Source organism: Cornus florida, unplaced genomic scaffold, assembly GCF_030987335.1.
Source record: "Cornus florida cultivar Cherokee Brave unplaced genomic scaffold, ASM3098733v1 CherokeeBrave_3.0.0_Hap2_Chr11, whole genome shotgun sequence".
In the NCBI taxonomy this organism is placed as follows: domain Eukaryota; kingdom Viridiplantae; phylum Streptophyta; class Magnoliopsida; order Cornales; family Cornaceae; genus Cornus; species Cornus florida.
Window position 1 is genome coordinate 56,638,852 of NW_026775581.1, and position 27,835 is coordinate 56,666,686.

Below are 27,835 nucleotides of genomic sequence, written 5' to 3' on the forward strand. Positions count from 1 at the left end.
AGAAAGGTCAAAAATAAAAATGATGTCGTGGCGGCCCGACGAGGACAACCCACCACTGCTGCAACTGAGAGTAAAAACGGGCATCTAAACGAACTTTTTTGGAAAAACTCAAAGAAGAAACCCCCCCTAAAATCAAGTTTCCTACCATGTTCATGGATGGAAACAAAAAAAAAAAAAAAATGCATTGTAAAATGCCCAGAATGCCCCCAAGAAAATCAGGTCAAGAGGAAAAAAAACTAATCCGAGCTACTGCCCAAGTTTTGGAAATAGGGCTTCGGGAGGTTTTTAAATTGCCTAAATTGAAAATGCAATATTAAAATACACCCACAAGACCTTCGGAAGTTTCGGATCGGTCGTGACGATTTTCAAAAAAAAGTTGATGAATAGTACCAACTACATTTGTACTAAAAATTTGCAAAACCTGGTAGTAAGGATTTTTTGGAAAAATATTGATTTTTGAGGGCCAAGATGATGCTTTTTGGAAAAACACAAAGAAGAAACCCCCCTCAAAATTGAGTTTTCTACGTGACTCACGAGGAAAAATGAAAAAAAATGCATTGTAAAATACCCAAAATGCCCCTAGAACAGAATAGGGTAAAACTCCCTAAAAATGCTACTTAGAGTTTTTGTTTCATCAAGGAAGGTATTGTTTGCCAAAGTGAGCATGCAAGTGTATGTAATATGATAAAATAAATGTGCTACAATGGCCTAGGGCCTCATTACAATACATTTACAACATTTGACATGTCAAGCCTCTAAGTTAGAAAAATTACATTTCATAGATAAATCATGAACATGCTAACACTTGCATGTGAATAAGAATGCTTCTAAAGAAGCTCAACTCAGCAAATCACCCAAGCAATTGCAATCTCCAATCTTGTATCCTGTACCTGAAATATGCCCCAGTATCGTAGGGGTGAGTAATATAAAGCTACTCGTAGGAAATGAGCATACATTGACCTAAAGTTTTACAAGTTGCATGATTTAATTATTGTGGTTCATTCCACCTAACGTCTATGTCAAGAAGAGACTCAGGGAGCATCCTAGATACCTAAGATCATTTCTAGCATCAATCAACTCATTCATGCAATTTTAGCAACATAGGGTCATGCTTACACAAAGCAACAACATAGGAGCATGCTTACACAAAACAACAACATAGTGGTTCTCAAGGTTATCAACTTGAAGTCTAAAATGCAACATCAACTAAATATAATAATTTAGGATAATTAGAATATCTAATACCACACATCAAGACATAGATTCTCTAGGCTATCAACTAGAAATCTAAAAGTGTGAAATCAACTAAATATATCAATTTAGTATGGATGTACTTAACAACATCAAATCGCCAATTACCAAAACCACAAGTCACAATTAAACATTGGTTGTCAACTTGGAATTGAATGCAAAATCAAATAGTGGAAGACTTGGACATCACAGCTCAGATTTTCGCCGAAACAAGGTAAATTTGGAACTACTAACCCCCAGGCAGCCTACCCAACGCGCGAACTTTATAGGGCTAATTTGGAGCTACTAACCCCCAGGCAGCCTACCCAACGCGCGAACTTTTGACTTAGAGGACTCTTGTCCCCGTACTAGAGCCAAACCCTAGCCATCACAGCTTAACAATGTCCCAAGAAACTCCAAAATAAATAAGTTAACAACTTATATACGTATTAAACAGTACACGAAACTACTTTCATGCACAAGTAGGTTGTAATCACACAACACATGCTCTAAATCCACAACAACTATAGGATGACAATGTCGAATCTTCAGAGCGCGATTCGTTACGCGCTATAATAACATCACATGTCGAATCTTCAGTGTGCGATTCGCTACACGCTATAATAATATAATCCAATATTGAAAACATAATTTATAAATCTATTACAAGTTTAAAATCATGCTTCAAATATAATATCAATGCCAATTTCAGGATTTAATCATTAAAGCAATAGAAACGAAATTTAATCAAATAAACTAATTAAATTCCCTAACTTTCAAATCTCAATCAAATGGCCCCTAATCAATGCATATTATACAATATAACATAGTATATATATACATTCACTAAAATCTCAATTAGGCCAATGGCACAACAAGGTAGAATTTAATTATATCATGATAATTAAACATCTAAATTTTAAAGCAACTTCAAATGGTCCCAATTTAATATATACTAGTATACAAGTCCTAGTCATCATGATTATCAAGTAAAAAACTTAATTGGGCCAAGGGAACCATTAAATAGATTTTAATTAATCATTTAATTTAAAATCTCTAGATTTTCATACTTGTCCAAATACTCTCAAATTAAAGTATGTTAACAAACATGTTAAGACTTAATTTAAAAGCATACTACAAATTCATTTCATGAAAAGTATGGCCATGGGATTTAATCTTTCACCAAAGATAAATATTAAATAAAAAGTGCAATTCTTATTCAATTAATCCCAATTTAATATATGTTAACAAAAATATTAAAACATGATTTTCTAGCATGCCACAATTCCATTCTAAGTTATACACATCCTTGTGAATTAAATTTCATACAAAGAAATAATTAATACTAATTTTCTAGAATTGATACAAGGCAAGCAATTAAGTTGTATAATCATGCTAAACATTCAATACAACACACACAAAAGCCTAGAACATCCTCTACCTCAATTTGAGATAAAAATCTCAAAAGCTACCAAATGGAAACCGCTCCGAATCCGACGAAACTTCTAGGTTTTGTCGGGGACTACACCGTGCACATAACCCCCAAGGAAGCCCCATCAAAATCACAACTTGAATTCAAACCCAAACTCAAAAGATGGTCAGAAATGGGTTCTAATAAGGGTGTAAGAAGCGCATAGTCAACACGAACACTAAACGCAAAGGCCCTTCTATGTTCTAACGAAGGAATGAAGCTCAAAAGAGGAGAGAGAAGGTGGCAGCCTCCCTTGGGCTGCCATGGAAGCTTTAGGTCGTGCAAGAGAGTGGGAAAGATGAAAAAATAAAATATCTCACCCTCCTATTATAGAAATCTCAAAAAGTGCCCCGAACGGGCCCGCCTGGTCCTAAAAAGTGAAATTTGAGCAGACGCGCTCAAATGATAAAACTCTGTCAACGAAAAATATTCAAAATGATAAAATATGAATAATGGAAGAAATAGTATCAAAAACCGAGTCCCGAGCTGTAACGACCCGCTCCACCACATGGTATGATATTGTCCGCTTTGGGCCTGAGCCCACACGGTTTTGCTCTTAGGCTTCACCGCAAAAGGCCTCATACCAATTGGAGGTGACACACTTACATATAAGCACTTCACCTTTCCTCTACCCAGGCGATGTGGGACTTGTGTACCCGTAGCTCGCCAGTGTGGTAGCCTGACAGTGTCTCTTGCACCCGCCCACGGCACACCCGCCCACAAGGTCATCACAATCCACCCCCCTTGGAGGCTCGACGTCCCCGTCGGCACACTTCCGGCTGGGTTAAGCTCTGATACCAAGAGCAAAACCGTGCGGGCTCAAACCCAAAGCAGACAATATCATACCATGTCGTGGAGTGGGTCGTTATACGAGCAGAAAGTTATACCCCAAACAAGTTTGGCGCTAACCGGGGCCAGAAACCCTGAAACTGGAAAACAATGACCAGAAGGAATTTCTAAGAGTACACAACTTGATGAAAAGTGAAAATGAATCCCGTTCGAGGATTCAGGCTCAAAACAAGGCATTTAGCAATAACTTTCATTAATTGTACAATGGCCCCTCCAAAAAGTGAAAACTGCACTAATGGCCAGAATGAAAATATCTTCCAAAAATATTTTCTTAAAAATCCTTGAAATAAAATATCTTCAAAAGATATTTAAGAAAAACACCCCAAGAAAGGAAAATAATTTCAAAGAACTTTGCATCCATGCCCCTATAGACACCGGGAGCAACTAGAGTACTTTCTTGCAAAAGTAAAGATACTTATTTCGTGGAAATCACTCAAGATGGAAATACATGAAGTCAAAAACTAACTTCGAACACAAGAAGTGTGGTTATGCCAACAAAGTGTCAAACGGGGAAAAGACAAAATAGGGAAAATGACGAAATAGGGAAAAGGACGAAAAATAAATAGTGTCGAAAAACGAAAAATGTGGAAACGACTTGGTCCTCAAAGGAAGTTGTTAATCCACAGAAAAGAGTCTCGGAAATCACTCCAGAGCACTCGAGACGACACTAAGCGAAGAGGAACTGAACTCAGAAAGGAAAGATAACGGAAAAATAAATATCCGTGAAAATCCGAGTCATTACAATTAGCTATCCATAGCCTCTAAACTGACGACTATTTGGGGAATAGTAATCAACTTTATGCGTCCTAAACCGGCACGCGCTCCCTCTAGGTCAAGTTAGCACCGAACTCATGAAATCCAGTTACTTTTATAAAAATTTCATTTCATACCCCTTTTTCCTTTCCTTTCCCTATCATGCCATACATATGTACCAATGTCCTGAATTTGAAAATTCCATTAAAAATACAACAATGGCATGAATATGTTATTCTCTAGCAATTCAACTCAACATGGCATTTTATAAAATTTAAACATCACCATTGCATACTCCCCAATGTGAGGCAATTTATATACTTTAACACAAACATGCTCATCATGGAATTCACTTCTTCTCAACTAAGTTAGCACTTAACAATTAGCATGGAAAGGCATTATATTCATTACATATAAGCATGTTTAACTCACATTACTACATCATCATCATCATTTAGCTAACAATATAATCATAGTCATGCATTCAATATGAAATCCATAGTAGAACAAAGCAAGATACCTCAATGAAAGTCAAAGTACAAGGCATTAGGAAGCCACTACCTCAAAGATGCTTAGCCAAACAAGTCCTAGCTAGCCCCCAATTTTCGAAATCCCTAACCCCTTGCAAGATGGATGTCAAATGGAAGCCCTCGTCAAGTGGAGTAAAACTCTCTTGCTCTTCCTCAAACTCACACTTTAAACCTTCTAAATTAGAGCTTGAAGTATGGTAGTATATAAGTGTATATATATATATATATATATATATATATATATATATATATATATAGAGAGAGAGAGAGAGAGAGGAAGAACTAGAGAGAGCAGGAAAGATTCGAAAAATGAAGGAGAAGAAAGGGTTTGGCTTGTCTTTCTATTCATTCCATGGCCCTAATAGTGCCAGTGTCAACCATTTATGGTTTCTAATTCATGTAAAGTTACCATTATGCTTTCCCTTAAACCATGCATTACCTCCCTTGTTCCATAAATATCTTCCTCTAACCTATAGATACACATATACTTATATATGAAAAATGTCCACAACGCCCTTCTATTTAATGGCAAAATCAGGAGAGGTTCCCGAGCTCAGAAATCGTCCCGACTTCCGAAAAATTCTAAAAACGACACCGTCATTTCTAATTTGACTTAAAACAATTAAAAATACATTTCTAAAACACTCGGCTCGAGAAAATAACTTAAACGACCCTCGAGTCCCGCATGGCATGCAAACGAGGCATGAAAATAAATTAAATAAAAATTTTGAAAAATCTGGGACATTACATATTGGGTACGCTCGGTGCACTAGGTTCATCCGAGTTGTTTGTGTTATGCAAGCGCGGGCGCATGTTATGTATGTTTGGCTCGAATGAGCCAGTGCATCATGCACCCAGCACACCCAATATATATTCCTAAATAATTTTTAACTAGGGCTCGCATCAATGTAATATAAGAGTAGGGGTTCTCTTCTCTAAAATGTTTATCTCAACGACGGTCACATTAGTCACTAACAAAGTGAAAAAGTTTATTTATTTATTTTTTTTAAAAAAATATTCATTTATTTAAAAAAAAATTAAAACTAATAAGCAACAAAATTGGTAAGAAAATCTTGCTCCATGATGTGTCCAGTTATGCAGATGCCTCGATAGTATAGTGTAGGGATGTCAATTTTTACTGCCCCGCCCCATTAATAACGGATATGGGAACACTTTTTATACCGTTGGGGCGGACATGGATACAAATTTTGTACCCGTCGAGGATCACGGGGCGGGTAAGGGTTCAGTATACATATCCTAGAGGCCCCGCCCCGCTCCGCATATAACTATATTTAATATATATATATAAGTTATTTTAGCGGCTTACCCAATTACCCATCTCTTACAATTCCAATTTGGGATATAAATTTGGTATTAAATTTGCTTTTGTTTTGGTTATGGTGGAAGTTGGAGTTTAGAACTTCTTGTGATTTGGTTGTATTAAACTTTTATTTTTGTTTATTATATTCTCTGAATTATATTATGTGCATGTTATTTTTTAATTTTTGTTGGGATACATAATTTTATTTATGTTGTATCATTCCTAGGCTTTGCACATTTAAATAGCACGAGTTTAAGTTCCAAAAATTGGGAGAAAAAAATTTGTTAGCGGGGCGGGCACAGGGGCACAGTATTTCCTAACGGGGCGGGGCTGGACATGAAAATCCAGTCCGTTGTGGGTCTCGGGGCAGGCATGGACTTGACAAAAATTAAAAGGAGCGGGGCGGGATTTAGGGAAACCCACTCCAAACCTGCCCCGTTGCCATCCTTAGTATAGTGGGTTAATACCTCCGGTGAACTTTGGAGTGCCAAGTTTCGACTCTCTGCATCTACTAATCTAACTTCTAATATTTCTTGCCTTGAAAAAAAAAAAAAAAATGTGATTAGATATGCTAGGTAATTATTCTCTATATATTTTGTTCTCTTTGATTGAAAAAAAAAAAAAAAAAAGGACTAAATATATAAAATAGCCCTAAGGTTTACTTTTTAAGCAAATAACACTCTTCTCTTTTACTTCAGGTATATTAGTTCCCTTAAAATTTTGAAAATGCTGCAAATTAGAACTTTTCGGCAGTCAACTGTTAGAAAAATACCGTTAACAAATCATGTGTCTCGCACGTGACTAATTAATTGTATTAAATATCAAAAATACCCTTCACCCTTCTTTGACTGATTTTTTTTACTATTTTTTAATTGAATTTTTACAGTAATTGAATTGTGTTTACTAGTTTTTACTATTTAAATACCAAAAATGCCCTTCTAAATTTGTTTAATAAAGGTCATAATAGTCATTTTATATTAACCGAAATTTTTTACTATTTTTATTTCGATAATAGGAATGATAGTTTAGTATTTTTATCGCTCTATTAACGACCGAATGAGGAGAAGTCTTTATTCGTTCTTCAAATAAAAGTTGGGAGTTTTTGGAACCTGTAGAGGGTTATATGAAGTATATGCATACTATAATGGTGTTAAATGTTCACGGCAAAAAAAAAAAAATTATTGATGAACAAAGTTTATTTATTGAAAAAAATTTATTTATTTATTTTATATAAAAAAAATAATAACAGAAGTGGGCCCACTGTAGCGGCACTTAAATTACTTCAGCCTTCAAATTAAGGATCGCATTCGCATCTCGGCTCACCGCTCTCTCTCTCTCTCTACCTCCTTCTCTCTCTCTAAAAATACGACGGAGACGACTGGCGACATTACAGGTAACCACCAGCCATTATCGACGGCGACGGAGATTACCGGAGACGAAGACTTCTTGGTAAGTTCTCCCATCTCAAATCTATAACATGAAAGGAACAATGTTGTTACTGGGTTTGTTGCCTTATGGGTTGGCGAAATGTACTCAGACATGTGTTCTTTCAGGTTCCTCTCCCATGAAAACTTTGGGGTTATGGTACCAGGATGCTCTCCATCTCTGTCTTGGCAGTAATTAGGTTACCTTCTTTTGGTGCAGCACCAATTTTCAAGCTTAATTTGCAGTCATTTGATCATTCAATTAATACTAATTTCCATGGCTGTGAGTGGAAATACTTTTACATTGGTCAGTAGTTAGGATTGAAAGTTGATAAGCCCTAGAAATAGTCTTTCTATGTGTTGCGTATGATTGCAAATGGTACCCTAGACTTTGATTAAATATTCATTTTTATGTTTTAATAAATTTCTATTCCCTTTTTGCTCCTTAATTTTATACCTCCCTATCGAGAAGGTGAAATTTAATTAATTTCTTCTTGAAATTTTCCTTTTCCCCCCTATTTTCCAGTTTTTTTCATACCTGATTTTCCATTTTTGTATTCAGTAATTTAAATTAGATGCATGCTAATTTAATTTTTTTTGGCTTGCTACTTTTTTTTATCCTCCTATGAATAGAATTCCATCAATTGAATTTTTTTATGCATAAACCTCTCTTCTTGCATTTCCTTTGTTTCCTCGCGATAATTGTAACATGCAATTACCTTCCTTCCAATAGCAACTTCCTTTTTTTCCCTTGACTAGATTAATTTTTGTAATGACAATTGACATAAATCATTTTATGAATTTTATACTCTTTCTGACCATATTCTCATATTTATATAAGAGGTGTGTAATGGATTTCTTTTTCACACTAATTAATTGTCGTAGGAGGGACAATTTCATTACACACAGGACCTCCTGTGATGCACTGGCTCGTGATAATGCAAGACACCCTTGAAGCCTCAACACCATTAGTAGCAATCAAGAACAGCAAAGCCAGCACGAATTAATACCAAACAAGCAGTTTCACCGTCTTAGCTATATTTCAAACGTGCAACCAAGATTTGTAATAATATAAGGATTTTGTTGGCATCATGGACTGATGAAAGAAAAAGTATCTCAGGTCTCTAATGCAACTTCTAAGTCAACAATTGTTCCCAATTCAGAAAACGAAAACAAAAACACAATTATTAAACCCTCGTTCTGTTTTTGGCTTTCAAATTTCTAGGAATATTACTGAACTTGATTTTGCTTTCTGTTTCAGCTCCAGAAGGCCTGAATCACTGATTTTACATTTGCGTGACTGCAAAATAGAAAACAATTCCGGTTACTTAATGGCCCCTTAGTTTGTGAGAGAGAAATTGAAAATTTCTCAAATGCTGCAAATTTCAATTTAATATTTAGGCCAGTTTCTTGTTTATGAGAGTGGAAAGGCAGTTACCACTATTTGAGTACGCTAGATTCAGTGATGCATCGAAGGATACTCTCTGAAATTCCCTGTTTCAAGGCATTGATTTTACGAGTTAATTCAGATTTTTGCTACACCACTGGGAGAGCCCTTAGTTTAGGGGTAGGAGAAGGAGATGATCCACTCTATGCCGATGTACCGAAGCCTCCTAGGACAAAGTCCGAGAGGAAACCATACCCAACTCCTATGAAAATTTTGATTCGGAAGGCGAAGGAGGAGAGAGAAGCTAGAAAGGCCCAGCCTTGTAGAATTCTTGATGAACCGCCAGATAATGGCGTACTCATTCCCGAACTCGTCGACGTGGCTCACCAAGTCTACCGAGCTAGAGAGTCACTCATACTTGGCATATCAAAGCTCATTGATGTCATTCCTGTTCAACGATGCAGGTAAAAGTATACAACCCTTTTGTTTGTTTCTTTGCTTCAGTTTCACCATTCAAGTTTGTAGTTGTTGCTTCGTTTGCAAGTTATGGATTGTACTAAAATAGGCGATAAAGAGTGTGTCCTCAAATATTTACAACTTAAATCCTTTGTGTGTGTCCTCAAATATTTACAATGGTTTTTATGGTATTAGATTGTGCTCTTTATGCTGTAAATCTCATGCAATAGAAAGGTCGGAATAGTTGAAGCTATATTAGCCTTTTTTTATAGCTCGTGTGTACCCTTTTTTTAGTTGAAAAAAAGAGGAATAATTTGTGATTGGCAAGAGGTAAGGGTGGATGAATGTTACCTGAACTGGATTGTTATGATAGTTATAAGGACTTTATGGATCATACGGATGGAATGTTAGGATTAGTTCTAGTTGGAAGAGTGCTTATCTTTTCAGTCATATATGAAAATTAGTATTTCTTAAAGTGTGCAAGTTACTTATGTAGTGATAAGGAATTTATTATGCTGGAATGGAGCATATAACAACACTAAACTAATGCTCTGTTTTGTTGAAGGAATGGAAAAATTGATGGAAGGGAGAGGGGAAGGGATGGATGAGGCATTCCTAGGGAAGGGAAGGTGTCTCTCTCATTTTTTGTTGGTTGGATAGAATGGATAGTAGAAAGGATGCATAGGTGACACTTTTTTTTGTTTGGTTGGAAGGAAGGGAAAGAGGGTTTTATATTCTTTTTACCAATATATATTCATTATATAAAATTATAAAAACTAGATATTCATTCCAAATTTTTGGTAAGGTTAAAAATGGAAATTACTAACTATAACTTCTTTCTCTCTCCTCTTCCCCCCGATTTCATGCGGATAGAAAAATACAAAGCAAGGAGGGATGATTCCTCCCTCTTTTCCCTTCCCTCAACCAAACACGGAAAAACTCTTTTATCCCCCCTCTCATCCATCCCTCCTCAAATTCTCAATCCTTCCCTCCAACCAAACATGGCATAAGTGTAATTAGTATGTCTTGATCTCTCAATTTGCTTAGGTCCTTTTTTGTTCTTCGTCTCTTAAAAGAATAACTAAGGAAATAGCAAGAAAAATAATTTTGGATCATCCAGTCTTGTGTTGCTGAATAAAAATATTTTATGTTTTTGGAGTATATAATAATATTGGAATTCCTAGGTTATTGGTGTTTTGGCCAACGCTTAGTGAGTCTTTAGAAAGCTGATGGATCTTCAAACTCCAACTTTTTTATAGTTATCTTCATCTCCAATCTTGACAAGAAGTGCACAACAAATTAGAGGTGTTGGGATAAGGGCCCTTCCATCAACTCCATATAAAAATCTCTGAATTATTAGGTGCTTAAATATATATATATGCACACACATATATATTTATGGTATCTTCAATATTTCAACCATTTGATCACTATTGATATTTTGTACTAAGAGATTTGGGTGTTAGCTTTGAGAGAAGTCTATTTCATTCACTTTTCTGAGCAAGTTTTTACCATGTAGGAATCTCTGAATATAATAATAATAAAAAAAAAAATAAAAAAAAACTTTCCCATCAAATAGTCCAGTGATGCTGAAGCCAATGCCCTAACCTGTTGTGACGTAGTTTTTGGCCCTAGACAATGTTTGAAGCATCTCATCCATTAATCTTCTCCATTTTGTTATGACAAGAATCTCAAGATGTGTAGATTAAAGCAGGTTTACAGTCCGCTACAACATGGCTTCTGCAATATAAGATTCACACCTTAAAACCATTTACAGCGATGATGAGAAATGCTTTGCCTGCTGCTTCTAACAAACAAAATAGTCACCCCACCACCCCCTCCCCCTCCAAAAAAAGAAAATTAATTGCAAATCCTCGGGCAAATTAAATAACTCTGTTTTACTCCTTTAAAGGAATTTTCAAGGTTGCTGCTGGGAAGTTTGTTAAACTTTCTCCAATAAGCATACTCGTTATATCAATTTTACCAAAGACTAATCTACTCCTTGCTTCAGCTGTAGAAGTATTAATTTAAACCAATCGTTGTTACTCGTGCATTAGACATTTCATATGCTAATCTTTATGCCATTTCCCTTCTCAGGTACTGCTTTGAGGTTCACATTGGCCATGTGGGTCATGAAATTCGGACTTGCACTGCCCCAAAGAGTGGTTTTCATTGTGCAACTCACGTTTGGAGAAAGGGCGGAGTTCAAAATCTGGTTTATTTTCCTAAATGCTTCCATCTCTCTGACCGTGTTGGAAAGCCAAGAGTTGGACATGATGAGAGGCGTGGTGTCAAGCGAATTCCTGCCATTGTAGAGCTCTGCATACAAGCTGGTCTAGAGCTTGATAATTTCCCTACAAGGAGAAGAACAAAGCCTGTTTATTGTATTGAAGGAAGAATTGTAGATTTTGAGGTGGAGAGTAAAACAGATGAAATGAGTTCAAATTTGGATTCTGCAGACCGTACTGTCCCTGGAGAACTTGATTCTGGGAAAGGAGGAGTGCCTGTAAGTTCAAATCTAGAGAATATTACTAATCCTGAGGTGCAAGTTGACTCTGGGGAAGGAAAGAGCTTGAGGGATATAAGTATTGTAACACTAGAGTCATGGTTTGAGATGATATCAGGGGCTAAGACGATCATGGAGAAGTATAAGGTGCATACTTGTGGATATTGCCCCGAGGTTCAGGTAGGGCCCAAGGGACACAAAGTAAGAATGTGTAAAGCGTCAAAGCACCAGTCTCGCAATGGCCTGCATGCATGGCAGGAAGCAACAATCGATGATCTTGTGGGTCCCAACTACGTATGGCATGTGCGCGACTTGCATGGGCCTGCATTGAATAACAACCTGAAGAGGTATTATGGCAAGGCACCAGCCGTGGTTGAGCTGTGTGTGCAAGCGGGGGCACCTGTTCCAGATCAATATAGGAGTATGATGAGAATAGATGTGGTTCCTCCTGATCGTGACGAAGTCGATCTTGTTGCTTGATATCTTACTACTACGCGTAGATGAATCAGCTGGACCATTTTTTTTGAGTGAATTTCCAATAGAGAAGCCTATTTTATTGGCTGTCGATAAGGATGTGATTCTGCAGACCAAGGAACAATGTCTTTTGATTTTCATGATTCGGAAATAGGATGGTGTAATTTTGCATTATCCAAGGGAACGATAAGAAGGTCATCATAGTGAATTGCGGCTTCCTGATTGACCATTGCAGACTTTAAGAGTAAAACAATGACATGGTAACTGGTTTACAGCTTTATGGATTCTGAGTAAGTTGATGTATGAATGAGGAGGTTGCCTCAGCTTAGTCACTTTCTAAGCTTTTGCTTAGCAGTGATCCATCTAGACAAACCCACAACTATCAGCATTGGATCAAAAGATTAGAAGCATGGCTATGAAGGTGAGACGTGAGAGTTCTGTATGTTTTCTTCTTCTGAAAAGAAATTTTACATGTGTATATATATGTATGTAACAATGAATTTGGGCCCAAATACGAAGTTCATTTATTAATTTTTTCTGTTGTGGTACAACAGAGTTTTCTTGACCTTCTTCCTTTGGTAGACTTGTGATGGTTATTATCAACTTTTATCTAATTTCCATAAAAGAGGACGAGCGTGGTGCAACTATAAGGTTGCTCCATTGTGACGTGGAGGTCACAGATTCGACATATAGAAATAACTTCACTGCATACGAAGGTAAGATTGCAGTACATCTTACCCTTTCTTTACCCAAAGTGCCAATTTGTTGTGCGACCAAAAATTCTCTCAAAGAGACTCCCGCACATATCCACCATTATTTTTACGGGTTTTGAGCTAAAAGACTTTAGTTTCAGCTGATAATTTGCATTCTTTTTATTTCATTGAATCGAAAAGTTATTTGGTGCAGAGTTTTCTTGACCTTCTTCCTTCCATTGACTTATAAGGTTGTTCTACTGTGACTTGGAGGTCACAGGTTCAAAATATGAAAGCTCGCATGCGAAGATAAGATTACGTTACAAATACATTCTCTCAAAGAGACTCATGCACATATCCACCTTTATTCTATGGGGACTTGAGCTGAAGACTCAATTTCAGCCGATCATTTGCATTCTTTTATTTTTTTCATTGCATCGAACAGTTATTTGGTTCAAAAGGTTAACTGAATATATGTACAAATGAATATATATTAATGTTGAGAAATTTCAAATTATCTTATTTGAACGATAAAAAAATCGGTTGAAAGGTGCCAAGAGGTCAATTTTTTTCAGTTGATTGAGAGTATAGATATAAGTTACAACATTGAAGCATATGTTGCTGATAATTTGGTTTTGACCAAGCTACTTTGGGTCAAAATTAGATGGAGCCCCACTAACCATTCAAGGCAGAACCATTTTAGATCGCGTTCTTCTTCGAGAATAAATGAAGCGTTCTTCTTCGAGAATAAATGAATGTAGTATATTTATTTGCTTAAAATTATTTTCTCCATAAATTGGATCCAAAGTGCTCATATAATATGGTTAAAAGTGATAAAAGTGGGATGTCCTCCATTGGATTGGGCATAACTCAGTGGCCTAAATGACTAATTGGTAGAACACTAGCTCCCGTAGTGTCAAGCCGGTGTTGGACTTCTCAAGTATTTCGAAAGACGGTTGTTACTGCAAGACAATCGATATTCAATAACTATTTGAAGGCAAAATTTATCTTGAGTATAGAAATCAATTCTACCTTCAATTTACATACTTCCTCCATTCCAAAGTAGGTGTCCATCTGGACCCAGATGGACACCTATTTTGAGACTGAAAGAGTAATTCTTTATAAAAATATATTTTTTATTTATTGCTTGGTTATATATCTATTTTTGAATTATTTAAATTTGTATTCATCTTTGTCAAGATGTTAACCTGTAACATCCAAACATATTTTTTGTCACACAACATATGAAAAAGGCCATTTATCCAGGCTGGATAAATCATGATCATCAAACAAAATTTTTGTTTAATAGATTAAAAAAGTAAATATGATAATGCTATACTAGGTAGGAAATTGCAGAGAAAACAGATCGAGCCAAAATTCGAGTATAGAATTTACTACTTTCTAAAATTTAAAAAGAAAACACCTGTGTCTAAATTTGCAAATCATTCTTTGAAGAATTTGCATAGTTATCACATTTTGAAAAAAATGTGCCCATGCCCTTTCTTATTTAATTATATTTTATCTATTTTTTAAAAAATAAATTATGAAAAAATATATACTAATTTGATGACATATTGTTCATTAAATTTGCATAAATTTACTTTAATATTTGAAATTAATTATTTAAATAAAAATCTTAAGTAATATTTTTAACAATTTAAGTAATTTCTTAATTTTTCATGGATACATTGTATGAAAAAAGAAGATATTTTTATTTAAGTAATTTATTAATTTTCATGAATATATTGTAGAAAAATAAGGTATTTTTTATGGTAAAAAAGCTTAAACCGAGTATAATAAGTTTTAGTATAAATAATAGAGTTTTAATAATAAGTTAATCATACAACTCTTTTTTCTTTCATATTCTTATAATAAATTTCACCTCATAATAACATTAAGGTAAATGATATAATAGATATTTAGATAAAAGAAAAGATAATAAAAATATTTTAATAAAAAATAACAAATTTAATGAAAATGTAAAATAGTATTTTGTGATGAGTTTGTCATTTACTCGCGATAAATTATTAGCTCATGGGGGCAGTTTATAGTTGAGGAGGTTTATTTATAAAAGATCAATAGTTTGGAATTTTTATTTTTGCACTTCACCCTAAATAAAATTAAAGTGAGTAGTTATATTGTTACACAAACATACTAATTTAATAAACTCAAGAAAAAGAAGTGTATCTTGGAATAAATTATTAGATGGTTTAGGTCCATTTGACTTGTGAGGATCAGTTAAAATCAGATCGTTATTGAGATTTTTTTTTTTTTTTTTTTTTAAACTCTTGTGGAGCCATTTTTCTAATTGAATAATCCTAAGTGTTTATAAGCGTGGACCATCCAATAATTCCTCATATCTTGGGGAGGACGGGATAGAAACTAACATGGAGTGATTAATTAAATTCAACTACTAATAAAAATAATATATTTTTGTTTTAAATGATGTACTTAGACGTTAGAGAAACAATAAAACTTTCTGGACCAACAGTATTCTCAAAATAGTTTTTGAGAACTTTAAAAAAAGTACGAAAGATAGGGTTTGTCATGAAAAATTATGTTTTTATTGGTATCTTAAGTTATCCTATATGACTAGATTTTGCGATCTTGATAAATATGGCTACGCGATACGGATATGATACAATATGAATACGATAATATGATAGATCTTAAAAAAATAAAATACAAATAAAAAATAAATAAATTTTAGTTTTTTATATATAAAAATATTAATTTTTGATCAAAATTTTAAAAATATTATTAATCTAAATGCCTTCGACTCTCTGCATTTATTAATCTAACTTCTAACATTTTTTGTCTTTGGGCAAATTTTCCATCTCCAAGGAAAAACACTCTAATCTCGGAAAAACACTCTAATCTCGTATAAATAAAAATTAATATTATATAGAAGTTCTTTTCACAATACATAAAATAAGCATTCTTAGTCATCTCTAATCTCATATAAATAAAAATTAATATTATATAGAAGTTCTTTTCACAATACATAAAATAAGCATTCTTAGTCATCACTTAATAAAATTTGTACTTTTCTTAACAATTATTCTATGTTATTATTGTTGTAAAAATTCCATTTTATTTTTAACGTCTTAAAAATAAGTTATGAAGTGTTTGAAAAGTGTTAAATACGTAATAGAAATACCTAAAAAGTATTGAAAAATATCAAATACGTGTCATAAATTAAAATATATATTTTAAAATTATAAATACATTTAAAATGTATCCAACAAATATCTGTAAGTTTCATAAAGTATTGGTATTCACAAATATCCATGGAGTATAACACGTATTCAGTACAAGTTGGTTGCTTTTCCAAAAGTGTCAGCGCTTCCCAAGTTGAAACCTATCTATACATTCTCCAAATTGGATTCCTGCCATAGTTTTCTCTCAAACCATATCCAATGCATCATTCAACTACCATAAACACCATACATTGCCATCATTTACCCCATACATCGTCATCATTTGTGCAGTTAGGCATTATGCTAAAGTATAACGGGTGGGTACTTTGCGATTTGATCTAAAAGCCTAATCTATTGTTAGGTGGGGCATATATCTAATCACTCTCATCTAGATTCGATGTGGGATAAATTTCTCCAATCTAAACTCGTAATGCCTTTGTTGCGGTCGTGCCACCTTGCCTACCTGGAGTGGCTCACCCAAACACACCTGAGTCAAGCGGGCACCAGATTAAGGATTGAATCTGACTCTGATATCAATTGTAACGGATGGATGCTTTCCAATTCAACTTAAAATTTAAGTTTTTAGGCGGGACTAACACTCAATTCATATATATATATATACTCAATCACTCTCTTATCGAAATCCGAGGTGGGACAAAACTCTTTCTTGTAACCCTAGGTTTGTATAGAAAATCAAGTCGCACAAAGATTTAAAAAGTAATAGGGGCAAGTCTTATTTATCACAGAAAAAATAAAATAAAATAAAAAATACTACAGACTGTAAGTGATCTGATCGGAAAACTATATGAAAAGACAGAAATAGTCCTCAATAAATCACAATGATTATTTCTTAATCTTGATGTGAATATATTTTTTTCTTTCTTTTTCTTCATCTTGATTATTGATTTCAAATCATAATAGATTAATCTTCTATGTATAGACTATAGAGCAAACGACACTAATTCATTATTATATATATATATATAAAATACACAGATCAAACCGACCCGAATGAGCGCGTCTTCGATTCCTAAGAACCCAAGATAGAGAGAGAAGAATCGGACGGCGAGGCCACCATGGCCGACGAGAATGGAGCAGAGAACAACAGACTCGAGCAAGAAGAGGCTCTGGTGGCTCTGACCGAGCACCGAACCAAAGAAGTCGAACATCTCCGCCAGCGTATCTCCTATTACAAATCCCAGGTTATAAACAATCACTAAACACTTCATTCTTTTCTGGGTTTTCTTTGATTTTTTGTATTCATTCGATCATATATACAAATGTGTTTGTGCCATTTCTATGATAAGAGTATTGTTTTATGTGATGTGTTTTCAACTGAGTATGTTCTTAATTTGGGTTCTTCTATGTAAGATTAAATCCTGGAATTTATTGTGGTATGAGGTGTTCATCTTGATTCTTGGAGTAGTTTTGACTTACCCAAAAAAAGATAAAGAAAATCTAGCTCTAGTTCTTAATAGTTAAGTTCATTTTTTCGGTGACTTTGAATTTTTTGATAGATTTTTGGATGTATAAACTGAATTTGAAATCATAGCCAGCTGCTAGACAAGTTTTGAACTTTATGTTATATGAAATAGTGTTGAAGGTGGTACTATACATTTGTGTATATTGACTTATATTTCTTACTGTACGAATGCGGCTTGAAAAAAGAATGTGAGAATGACAGCGTTACAATTTTGTATTAGTTTGCGATGGAGGTAGAGGATTGAAAAGGTATTATAAACATTTGAAGTAAACTGGCTGCTTTTGGCAAGTTCAATATGAGGTGTTAGATATGATTGTTTTATGAGGTGTTAACTTTCCAATTGCTCTTCATTGTTAATCTCATTTTTATGGTGATCATGTTGTGAGATTTTGATATAATAACTGGATATGAAATTCAAAACAAGCGACCCCAAGTGTGAACTCTGTGTTTATATGAAGATATTGCTAATGACTGTACTGTATATTTCTTTATATTGACTTACATTGCTTATGTTGTGAATGTTGCATGAAAAGTGAAGGGGTATGTCTCATTATGCAAATGAGAAGTTATTCTGAAAAAAAATTCTAAGTATGAAACTTTATTTAAAAATTTAAAGTAATTAGACTGCTCTGGGCAGGTGTATTTTATTTTTTCAAGTGATTCTAATAGATAATCATGGAAATTAGTAAAACATTAAGCACCACTTGGAAAAAGTGATTTAACATACATTGATGTATGTTGCATGCATGACAACGTGTAAAGCAAATGATAATAGGAATTTGGCCTACTTTTTACCATTACAAAAATGAATTCTTGAAGTTGTTTTGCTTTTTGTAGCCCTTTAGTTGAACCGATAACATCATAACATATTTGAAGTTCTATATTTTCATTACTTTGCTATATTTATACCACAAATACCTATTTGGTCTGTACGTAATTCAGCATTATTTCACATTTAAATGTTTGAAAATATATGCACTTCAAGCTTGTCATTATTCATTGAGTCACAAGGGTTTCCGTGTATTTCTAAGCTTCATTTTTTATTTTTTGTTTTCAGTCATCAAGGTCAGATTGCATCTGTTTACTATCCATGTTAATTCTATTTTTGTGGATTTGAAATAGAATATGGGAATTCTCTTGTGAACTTTACAGATTTTCATAGTGCACGTTGGACATGCTGTTATAGATGGTTACTACTTAGTGGTGTGTGAATTAATGGTCTGTACTTACTAGAGGATGAAAGCCTTTGATTGTTTTTAAAATGGGAATAACATATACTTGTTAGTAGTTAAGCACCATTGTATCTTTGTTGACAAAATATAGCTAATCATCTCCTCCGAAAAAGCATGCAGCTTGAGCAAGCAGAGAGGAGGTTAGAGGATACACAATTTAAGTTGGCTCGTCTTCGAGGCCGGGACAATGGAACACCATCCAAATATTCCTTGGGAGATAATATTAAAGAGGTCAAAGTTGAGCGAAGATCGACTAGCCCTATGCAGATCAATGAAGCTTCTTCTAAAAGACAGCTGCAATCTAGACCTCAGCTTGTAATTCCTGCTGTGAATCCAAAAATTTCTCAATCTACAAAAATGGCAGAATCTGGCGTGAATGCTTTAGTGAGCTCCAGTGGTAGAGCTGGTACATCAGTCTCCAGTCACAATGATAGTGCTGTGAAAGTAAAACGGGAAAATTCTAATAGAAACTCTTCTGAGCAGGAAGTAGTTGAAATTCAGGCTAAAGGGACAAAAAGGAAGTTTGGTAATTCTTTCACCTGTTAGCTTTCTCTGTCTGTGCATGTGTTTGATAATTCTGTGTTATTTGAATTCTCATATTTCGTGGGTTATATTAATCTTCATAATTTTCATTAATTGCAGAGCAGAAGGAGCACAAGGAATTGATTCCCTTGATCAATAGTCGTTCATCTCCTTTTACAATCCATTGCCAGGTGGCTTGTCTCGTCTCTAGTCAACACAAGAGAAAGCTGAGAAGTCTTGTCTTGTGTCCAACAAACAATCAGCTATTTGTAACCAGGTAGTTTGAACTTTCTTGATTTTCTGAGAAAATGATACTAAGGAAGTGTTTAGCCCTAATCTCTCTAATTTAAACTAGGAGGAATTTAGTTCTAGCTGTGCTGTTGTGGAATGTGGTGCATGAATCATGATGCATGACTATCCCTGCTTCATTTCAGAATAGTATGCTTAGATAAAATGTTTATGATGGCAATGATGTTCCATAGAGCTCATCGACACTGCCTAAGAACGTAGCACGTGAACTGAAAAGAAATATATATATATATATATTTTTTTTTTTCTCCCGATTCTTGCTTTTTAAAAAGATTTTAGTTCTAGTGCCTTTTCATCTCGTTGTAGAGGTGAAAATAACTTTTTAGAGATAAATCTTCATTGCCACTCCTCCAGTAGATATTGAAATCACTTTCCTTTTAGAGTATTAAATTGCATCCATACATGAAGCTATACTCAGGATTTAAAGCATGATAAATCTATTGTGAGCACACATCTGATGCAAGCATGGAGATAATGTCCGCTCCAGCTGGCCGTACCCACTTTGTTTGGTTGGTTGTAATAGGAGTAAATGGCTTATTTAGCCGAAGCATAAGGTCAGCTCGTTCATGTCGATCAACTAGGGTTTTTGTTGGAAACGTCAAACTTTTTATTTGGTAAAAAATTATTAGTCTTGTAAGAATGCTTTTAATTTTAAATTTCTTGAAGATTTAGCAATACTTAATGCCGATGGATTAAGAAATGTCTAGATTTAATGTATATGTATGATTGTAAAACTATGTAAAATTTAAGAGTGATTGAAAGATGTACTCTGGAATTTTATTACTTGGGTGATTAGTTCACCCTTACAAACAAGCACAAGTCTTCGCGGGTTGATATGTACCTCAATAAAAGGTCAATTGGTTCTAACTCCCTAATTGAGGGTTCTTGGGTTATCCTTCTGGTCAATGCCGACAATATTAATATTTACTAAAGCAGTTGGGGTATTAGTTTCACAATCATCCAATTTGTAGCCGACAGATCCGCATCAAAATTGAAGGATATTCATGTATTGAAGTGTTATAGGCCATGCTTCAATACATGTCTGCTTGAGTCTCATGTTAGCAACAAACAATTTATGAGGTGAATGCAATACTGTATCATTTTTGCCTCGATTATCTGGACAAAAACAAATCTAAAAACTGATTGTATCATTACTGTCAGTTGAGAACTTGAGATGCTAGCTAAAATTAAGCAATTCATGTTCTGATCTATAACTTGGATTGAGTCCATTAAAAGGCTTTTATCTAGTATTATTTCTTGTTAACCCTGCTGGACATTTTTACGGACCTAATGTTTGACAATTATTTGAAAAAGCATTTCTCTATTTGGGTATGCTTTCTGAAAGCCTGAATTTTTAACATTGCACCAAGCAATGGGCCTTAGAGATAGAGGAATCTAACAATTAAAGTTGGGTAAATAAATTAGTTATTCTCAGTTGTAGTGTGTCAAACCTGCTAAATTTATTGACTTTGAAGTTCACCGGACTAGGTTCAACTGATTGATTAAAGTTGCAAGACAACAATTTCCAAATCTGATTCAAACTCTTTTTACCCTGATCTTTTTCAGCCTCCATGGTCTATATAAAACCCTATGCTTCCATGAAACCTTTTTTTTTCTTTCCTAGTTGGTACTCACACACGTCTCTTTTGAGACTTGAACCCCTGACCTCCCTTTGGGAAGTAAGAGGCCGATACCTCCAATTGTTAGAATTTTTTTCATTCATCATTTGTATATATGGTGAGTGTTCATGAGTATTAAAACGTAATAATCCCAGAGCTTCAAGGATTTCAGCACCACAATCAATTCCACCACAAACAGCCAAAACAGACATGACTAATCATTAGAGATTAAAGCATGGGTCAGAGTGGATTGCGTGAGGAGCAGGGTGGTTGACTGGCAGCATCTGAGTTTGAGGAGAACGTTTGGTGTGTGTTTGGGTCAGAGGTAACTAAGGGATTCTTGGATATAGAATCTGTTAACGTAGTGTGCAATACATTCTTTTGTTAGTTGATATGATCTGCCTGGACGGTGGTTAGTCGTCTTCCATGGGGTTTTCCATGTAAAAATTGGTGTTCATGTGTGTGGATGATTTGCAGCTTAACATTTTTACACTCATCTAGCTTTATCTAGTTATTGATAAATTAATTTTGAAAGTGGAGGTTGAAATTTAAAAAATGCTTGAACTTTATTATTTAGTTTTCAAGATCTATCACCACCCCTCTAGGTCTAGTTCGGGATTTTTACGTACTCTACCATCAGACATTGGGCATTAATTCTTATTATCCTAGCTTGTATTGAGGTAATGCAACATTTTAAAGATGGGTAGGGAAGAAATAATTGTTCTTAATTGGAATGCATCAAAAATACATGATTTTTCACTTAAATATATTATATATGATTTTTTTAGAAGTTTTTATATTTCCACAAACTTTCAAGGCTTTTCGTTCTATATTGTATTTTTTTATGTGAGTTCCTTATTATTGTTGTTTATAGAAATATCCCGTGTATCAATGCTTTAAAGAGTAAAACCTTTTCTATGCTTTTTTCTTCCATAAATTTCTCTTTCAAATTTTGCCATTTATGGGGGCTAAAAGGCCATTATGAGAGTTTTCCTGATTGCAAGGTGCTGAAATAGGTGCGTTGGACACGAACCTATCATTTAGCAGTATTGTCCACCACAAAATCATTATTAACTTTGCCAATTAAATGAAATTTATTTTGCCATGACTTCATTTGCATCACATTCAGTTGTATCATTTTTATCATTGTGTGCTGTACTGCACTATATCCAGTCGTACTTTTTTGGGACAAATTGAAACTATGACAATATTTAACCATTGTGTCCTCACCTATTTCAAATAAGGTCAAGTAAAATTTTAGTTTGGTTATCTGTGTAATTGTAAGATTTTTTTTTTTTTTTTTTCAACTCTAAGGATGTAAATTTTTACGTTTATGTAAATACACAGAGAGAACAAATTATATGTACATCTTTCTGTGACGAGGGTCAGAAATTTATCAGTTTAGAAGGATTAGGAGGGGAACAAGAGAGAGGGGGAGATCCTATTATGGAAAGAGAAAGATAGAATTGGAGGTTGTGGAGTAGCTACAAGGGCAATGGAAGGCTGCTATCTTGCTATAATGATCCCTAATGATGGCTCCCACATTGTCTAATATTGGTTCCTAAATTAAGTGAGTTATACTTCTGGAAAAAAAAATTAGGTGAGTTATGCATATTAAGAGATGGTGAATCTTACCCTTGAAAATATCCGAAGGCCATTATTGTGGTTTATCTAAAGAACTAAGTTGGAATATTTGACTCAAAGATAGACCTTCACTTATTTATAGCTAATAAACTTGATAAAATGAGACTTATCGAAATTCACAAACAATGATGTTCTAAATTTATTACCCTTGACTTCTACATCTATGAATTGTTAAATTTTTTATGTGAAAATTACACTAGACCCCTTCACGACCGGTTAACCTACACACTGTACCCCTATGTTTTAAAAAATTACACATGGTACCCCTGTTTGAATCTGTCCATTAATACCGTTAACGGAAACTTTGAAGTTATGATTATATTCTTATTCCCTTAATGTTAAATAACATTGACAAGTAAACAAAATGCAAAAAGACTAAAAAAACCCATGAATGAAATCGATATTTTTTTTACAGTACCATTTATAAAACCCTAAATATGACGCATATATATAGACTCATTTACATATACGCCTATATAGACACAAATGCAACTATAATATGATACTGTAATCCACACATATTCATTAAAATACACCGCTTTAACTGAAATTAATGCTAAATTCAACCAATGAACAACTCTTAATTAATCTCCAATCGCGTAGAATTTGTTGTCCATGAACACCTTGAGCAGGCAATGGCCTTTTGCTCCAGAGGCTTCCTCCCTGCCGGTACCTTGCCGGCAAGGAGGTCCAACAGATATAGATATGGATATGGGTGTGCTAGATGACAGACATATCCAAGTTCAAAGATGAGAACCTACTCACAAAATGGAGTTGCAGTCACAAAATAGAAATGCAGTGTTACCTTCCATCAAGCCTTCCGTAAGTATACCCAATTGCCTCCAAAGTCCACTCCAAGATATCAAGCATTGACCTCCATTGGCTAAAAATCAAAACACGATAGTGAAGAGACGTTATAGGACTCTTTGCTTTACAAATCTTCGATCCCAAATTCAGTTTGAACTTGAACAAGTACGATTGCTTCGACAAGAATTCAGTCCCGTTGAAACCATCCTTCGATTGGTTTGTTGGCTTGGGCACAATCTCTTCTCTTGCTCTGGTGTTAGATTCCAGCGTAGCGTCAGTCAACGGCCCGAGCATGGCTCCCTCGATGATATGTCATCAGAGACTCAGCTATATTCAGGCGTCCATCACCGTAATAAAAGATTGGGTCATTTTCCTCTCAATTGTAGCTCCATTGGAAACTAGGGATTGCTCTCTGTTTTTACAACTTTGACCTTTTTTTATTTTTATTTTTCTTAACAGTATGCAAGCTTATGCCACACGCAAAGGTATATTCAATTATACAGCACCCCAAATCACCACACTATGTGTTTGTGTATATAAAGAGGGGCAAAGTAGACTTTGAAATAGAGGGTATTTTTGTCTTATATTTGAATGGTTTAGGGATCTTTTGTCTTTTGACTTGTTTGAAGGGCTAAATGGACCTTTCAAAACAAAATGTTACAAACTTATAATGTTGATGTCATTGATTTTTAACGGTAAACTCATTTGACCGTCACGGCTAGGATGTTATTGTTGTGTAAACACACACGTTAGGGGTATCGTGTGTAATTTTTGAAAACATGGGGGTACCATGTGTAGTTTAAGCGTTCGTGAAAGGATGCAAGTGCAATTTGTCCATCTTTGATCAATAAGAAAGATAAGAGATGAGAAGAGAAGGAAGAGAGAAATTGATCGATCTTGTTAAGCTACAGTTGAATGTTTAAAATTACAATGAATTTTATAATTAAATTCCTAATAAGCTGACTAACTAAAAGTTGAACAAAAGACTACTCTACCTTTACACATAAGAAAATAGAAAAATGAATAAATGACTCTGTAACAACCCCCTCAAACTCACGATTTTTCCAAGAAGAAAATGAAAATGCATAATAGGGTTAGCCAACTACATAATCAAAGAAACAAATGGTAAAAAAATAGTGCCAAGCTAAAGATGGTAGCGCAGGAAGTGACAATCAATCTAGATGTGCTTGGTATGCTCATGAAAGACAGAGTTGTGTGAAATCTCAATGGCACTCTTGTTATCAGAGTCTAAAGGAGTAGGAGTAGAAAGAGAAACACCAAAGTCAACAAGTAACCATTGCAGCAAACTATCTCCTTTGTAGTAGCAGCCATGACATGATACTTAGCTACAGCAGAAAAGTAAAACAACTGTTTGCTTCCTGCTTTTCTAGGAAATGGGACATGCAGAAAATCACCAAAGGCAGCAGTGGACTTATGGTTGGTAGAATATTCGCCCAGTCAGCATAAAAATAGGCTCAAAGCTCCGAAGTAGATGTAGAGGAAAACAATAAACTCCAGTGTAAAGTACACCAAAGATCGTACAAAAAACAAAGAACCACAGCCCAGTGAACAGTAGTAGGAGAAGATACAAATTGACTGGCCACATAAACTGAATAGATATCTTAAATTAGTTTGCTGTTGATTTAATTTATATATGCTTTCTTATGTTGATGGAGTTAAGGGTAATTTTGTAACATGAGATTGTTGGACATGGGTTGTAGCTGTGGCCATGGGTTGCCTTTTGGTCAAGTTATGATATTGGTTCTTTCTTACTTTATAGGTGTGACTGCTCAAAATTTCCCAATTTCAAATATTAAGTTCAAATAACAGCGGAGTTGGTGTTTCTTGAGGTCTTGAAGGTCTATAATATGGTTATTTAATGCATTATGCTCAATATAAAACAAATATTAGAGAAATATTCTTGTTACTCTGCTCTTTGAGGATTATGTGATGTTTGGATTCGAGGAGTGATTCCTCCAGCTTCTTCACGAGGAGATTTCAATGCGGTGAGGGCACCAAGTGAGAGATCTATAGGAGGGAGATGGAATTCGGCAATGACAGTGTTCTTGGATTTCATTGATGCTCATCATCTTGACATTTCGATGGAGGGCGGACAATTCACATGGACAAGTGGCCAAGAGTCACCTACTCTTTCTCACTTGGATAGGTTCTTGATTTATGGCGATTTTGAGGAAAAATTCCCAAATGTGGCTTAAGTGGCGATGGCTCGAGCAGTTTCGGATCGTATTCCTATTCTTCTTGATTGTGGAGGGGTGAGGAGAGGGAGAGCCCCCTTCAGTTTGAGAATATGTGGCTTCAAGTGGAGGCCTTCAAAGCAAGGGTTCAAGCTTGGTCGTCTCAGTATGGGGTTAGGGGCAGTCCAAGCTTCACCTTGGTTTCGAAACTCAGGTTGTTGAAAACATGGTTGTCAAAATCGCGATCCTGGATCGTAGAATCGCACGATTCTACGATCTACGATCCTACCAACCCAAAACGAGTCAACTCGTATAGAAATCCTTTATTGGCGGCCGTCAAATTCTGGTGGGTGCAGTGTACAAGATCCTCGCTAAAGTTTTAGCTATCCGTTTGAGAAGAGTTATGGATAAGGTGATTTCAGAGTCCCAGAATGCCTTTATTGGCGGTCGTCAGATTTTGGATTTTGTGTTGGTAGCTAGTGAGAGTATGGAGCCAGAGCTAGAATCGGTATTCTAGGGATTATTTGCAAGCTTGATATCGAGAAGGCTTATGAACATGTTTGTTGGAATTTCTTGATGTATGTGCTGGAATGGATGGGCTTTGGTCCTAGATGGAGGAAGTGGATCTTTCAATGTATTTCGACTGCGCGGTTCTTAGTCTTAGTGAATGGTTCCCAGCTGGCTTCTTCGCCAGCTCTTGAGGTTTGCGCTAGGGTGATCCTCTTTCCCCTTTCTTGTTTATCATTGTTATGGAGGGGTTCAGGAGATTGATGAGGAGGGCGGAAGTATTGGGATTTATTTGAGGGTTCTCAGTGGGAAATAGTCCTAATGAGCTGGTAATTTCTCACCTACTGTTTGCGGATGATACTATCGTTTTTTGTGATGCTAGGGTGGATCAGTTGAGGCTCTTAAGGTGTGTACTGGCCTGTTTTCAAGTTGTTTCATGGTTGAAGATCAATATTGGGAAGCGTGAGTTGGTCCCAGTCGGGGCAGTCGATGGTATTAAGGACTTTGCAGATATTCTTGGGTGTGGTGTTGGCGTCCTCCCATTTTCTTATCTTGGACTCCCTTTGGGAGCTGTTTTGAGGAGCATTTCAGTTTGGGACCCGTGGTCGAGCGGTTTGAGAGGAGATTTGCAGGGTGGAAGAAGCAATACCTTTCGAAAGGGGGGAAGATTATCCTAATGAAGAGCATCCTTCAAGCCTTCCAACCTATTATTATTATTTTCTTTTTGATAAGTGCCTTCCAACCTATTATTTGACCATCTTTTTGATGCCAAAGGCCATTATTCAACGACTTGAGGAAATCCAGAGGAATTTCTTATGGGGCGGCATAGGTGATGAGTTACCATTTGGTGACTGGGATAAGGTGTGCTCCCCGCTTCACAAGGGGGGCTTGGGCATTCGGAGATTGGATATGTTCAACAATGCTTTGTTAGGCAAATGGCTTTGGAGATTTGGAAGGGAGAGGCCTCTCCTTTGGAGGAGGGTCATTGCTTGTTGTCGTGGGGAGGGTGATGGTGGGTGGCTGTCTAGGGAAGGGAGAGGTCCAGCGGGGATAGGCACTTGGAAGCATATCCAGAAGGGGTGGGATGAGTTTTTCCCAAACATATCCAATTCAAAGTTCGGAGTGGGAGTCACGTCAGGTTCTGGGAGGATCGCTGGTGTGGGGACTTTGCTTGTCTTATAGGTTTCCTCAGTTATTCAAGATCTCTTTGATAATACATGCTTT

The 27,835-nt window shown here is 35.5% G+C and overlaps 2 protein-coding genes across 7 annotated transcripts in view; both read left to right on the forward strand.

Annotated features, from left to right (window-relative positions):
* The first annotated feature begins 7,290 nt into the window (after positions 1-7,290).
* Positions 7,291-12,968, forward strand: LOC132283714 (APO protein 3, mitochondrial). Of its 6 annotated transcripts, none has more exons than XM_059785715.1 (5): positions 7,291-7,603; positions 7,708-7,885; positions 8,464-8,698; positions 8,840-9,429; positions 11,519-12,968. In XM_059785715.1, exons 4-5 carry the CDS (start codon positions 9,044-9,046, stop codon positions 12,405-12,407), a joined length of 1,275 nt encoding a protein of 424 aa, XP_059641698.1. In that variant the 5' UTR covers positions 7,291-7,603; positions 7,708-7,885; positions 8,464-8,698; positions 8,840-9,043; the 3' UTR covers positions 12,408-12,968. The 6 variants fall into 6 exon arrangements, with proteins under 6 accessions (XP_059641698.1, XP_059641699.1, XP_059641701.1 ...); XM_059785716.1 differs by having other exon boundaries at positions 7,708-7,861; XM_059785718.1 differs by lacking the exon at positions 8,464-8,698.
* A 4,232-nt stretch (positions 12,969-17,200) lies between these two features.
* Positions 17,201-27,835, forward strand: part of LOC132284899 (uncharacterized) — a 37,475-nt gene continuing 26,840 nt past the window's right edge. Inside the window, exons 1-3 of the mRNA XM_059787042.1 lie at positions 17,201-17,495; positions 19,129-19,534; positions 19,651-19,807. Of these exons, the coding sequence (XP_059643025.1) occupies positions 17,370-17,495; positions 19,129-19,534; positions 19,651-19,807 (689 nt within the window). The 5' untranslated portion in view covers positions 17,201-17,369. The remainder of the gene's footprint in view (positions 17,496-19,128; positions 19,535-19,650; positions 19,808-27,835) is intronic.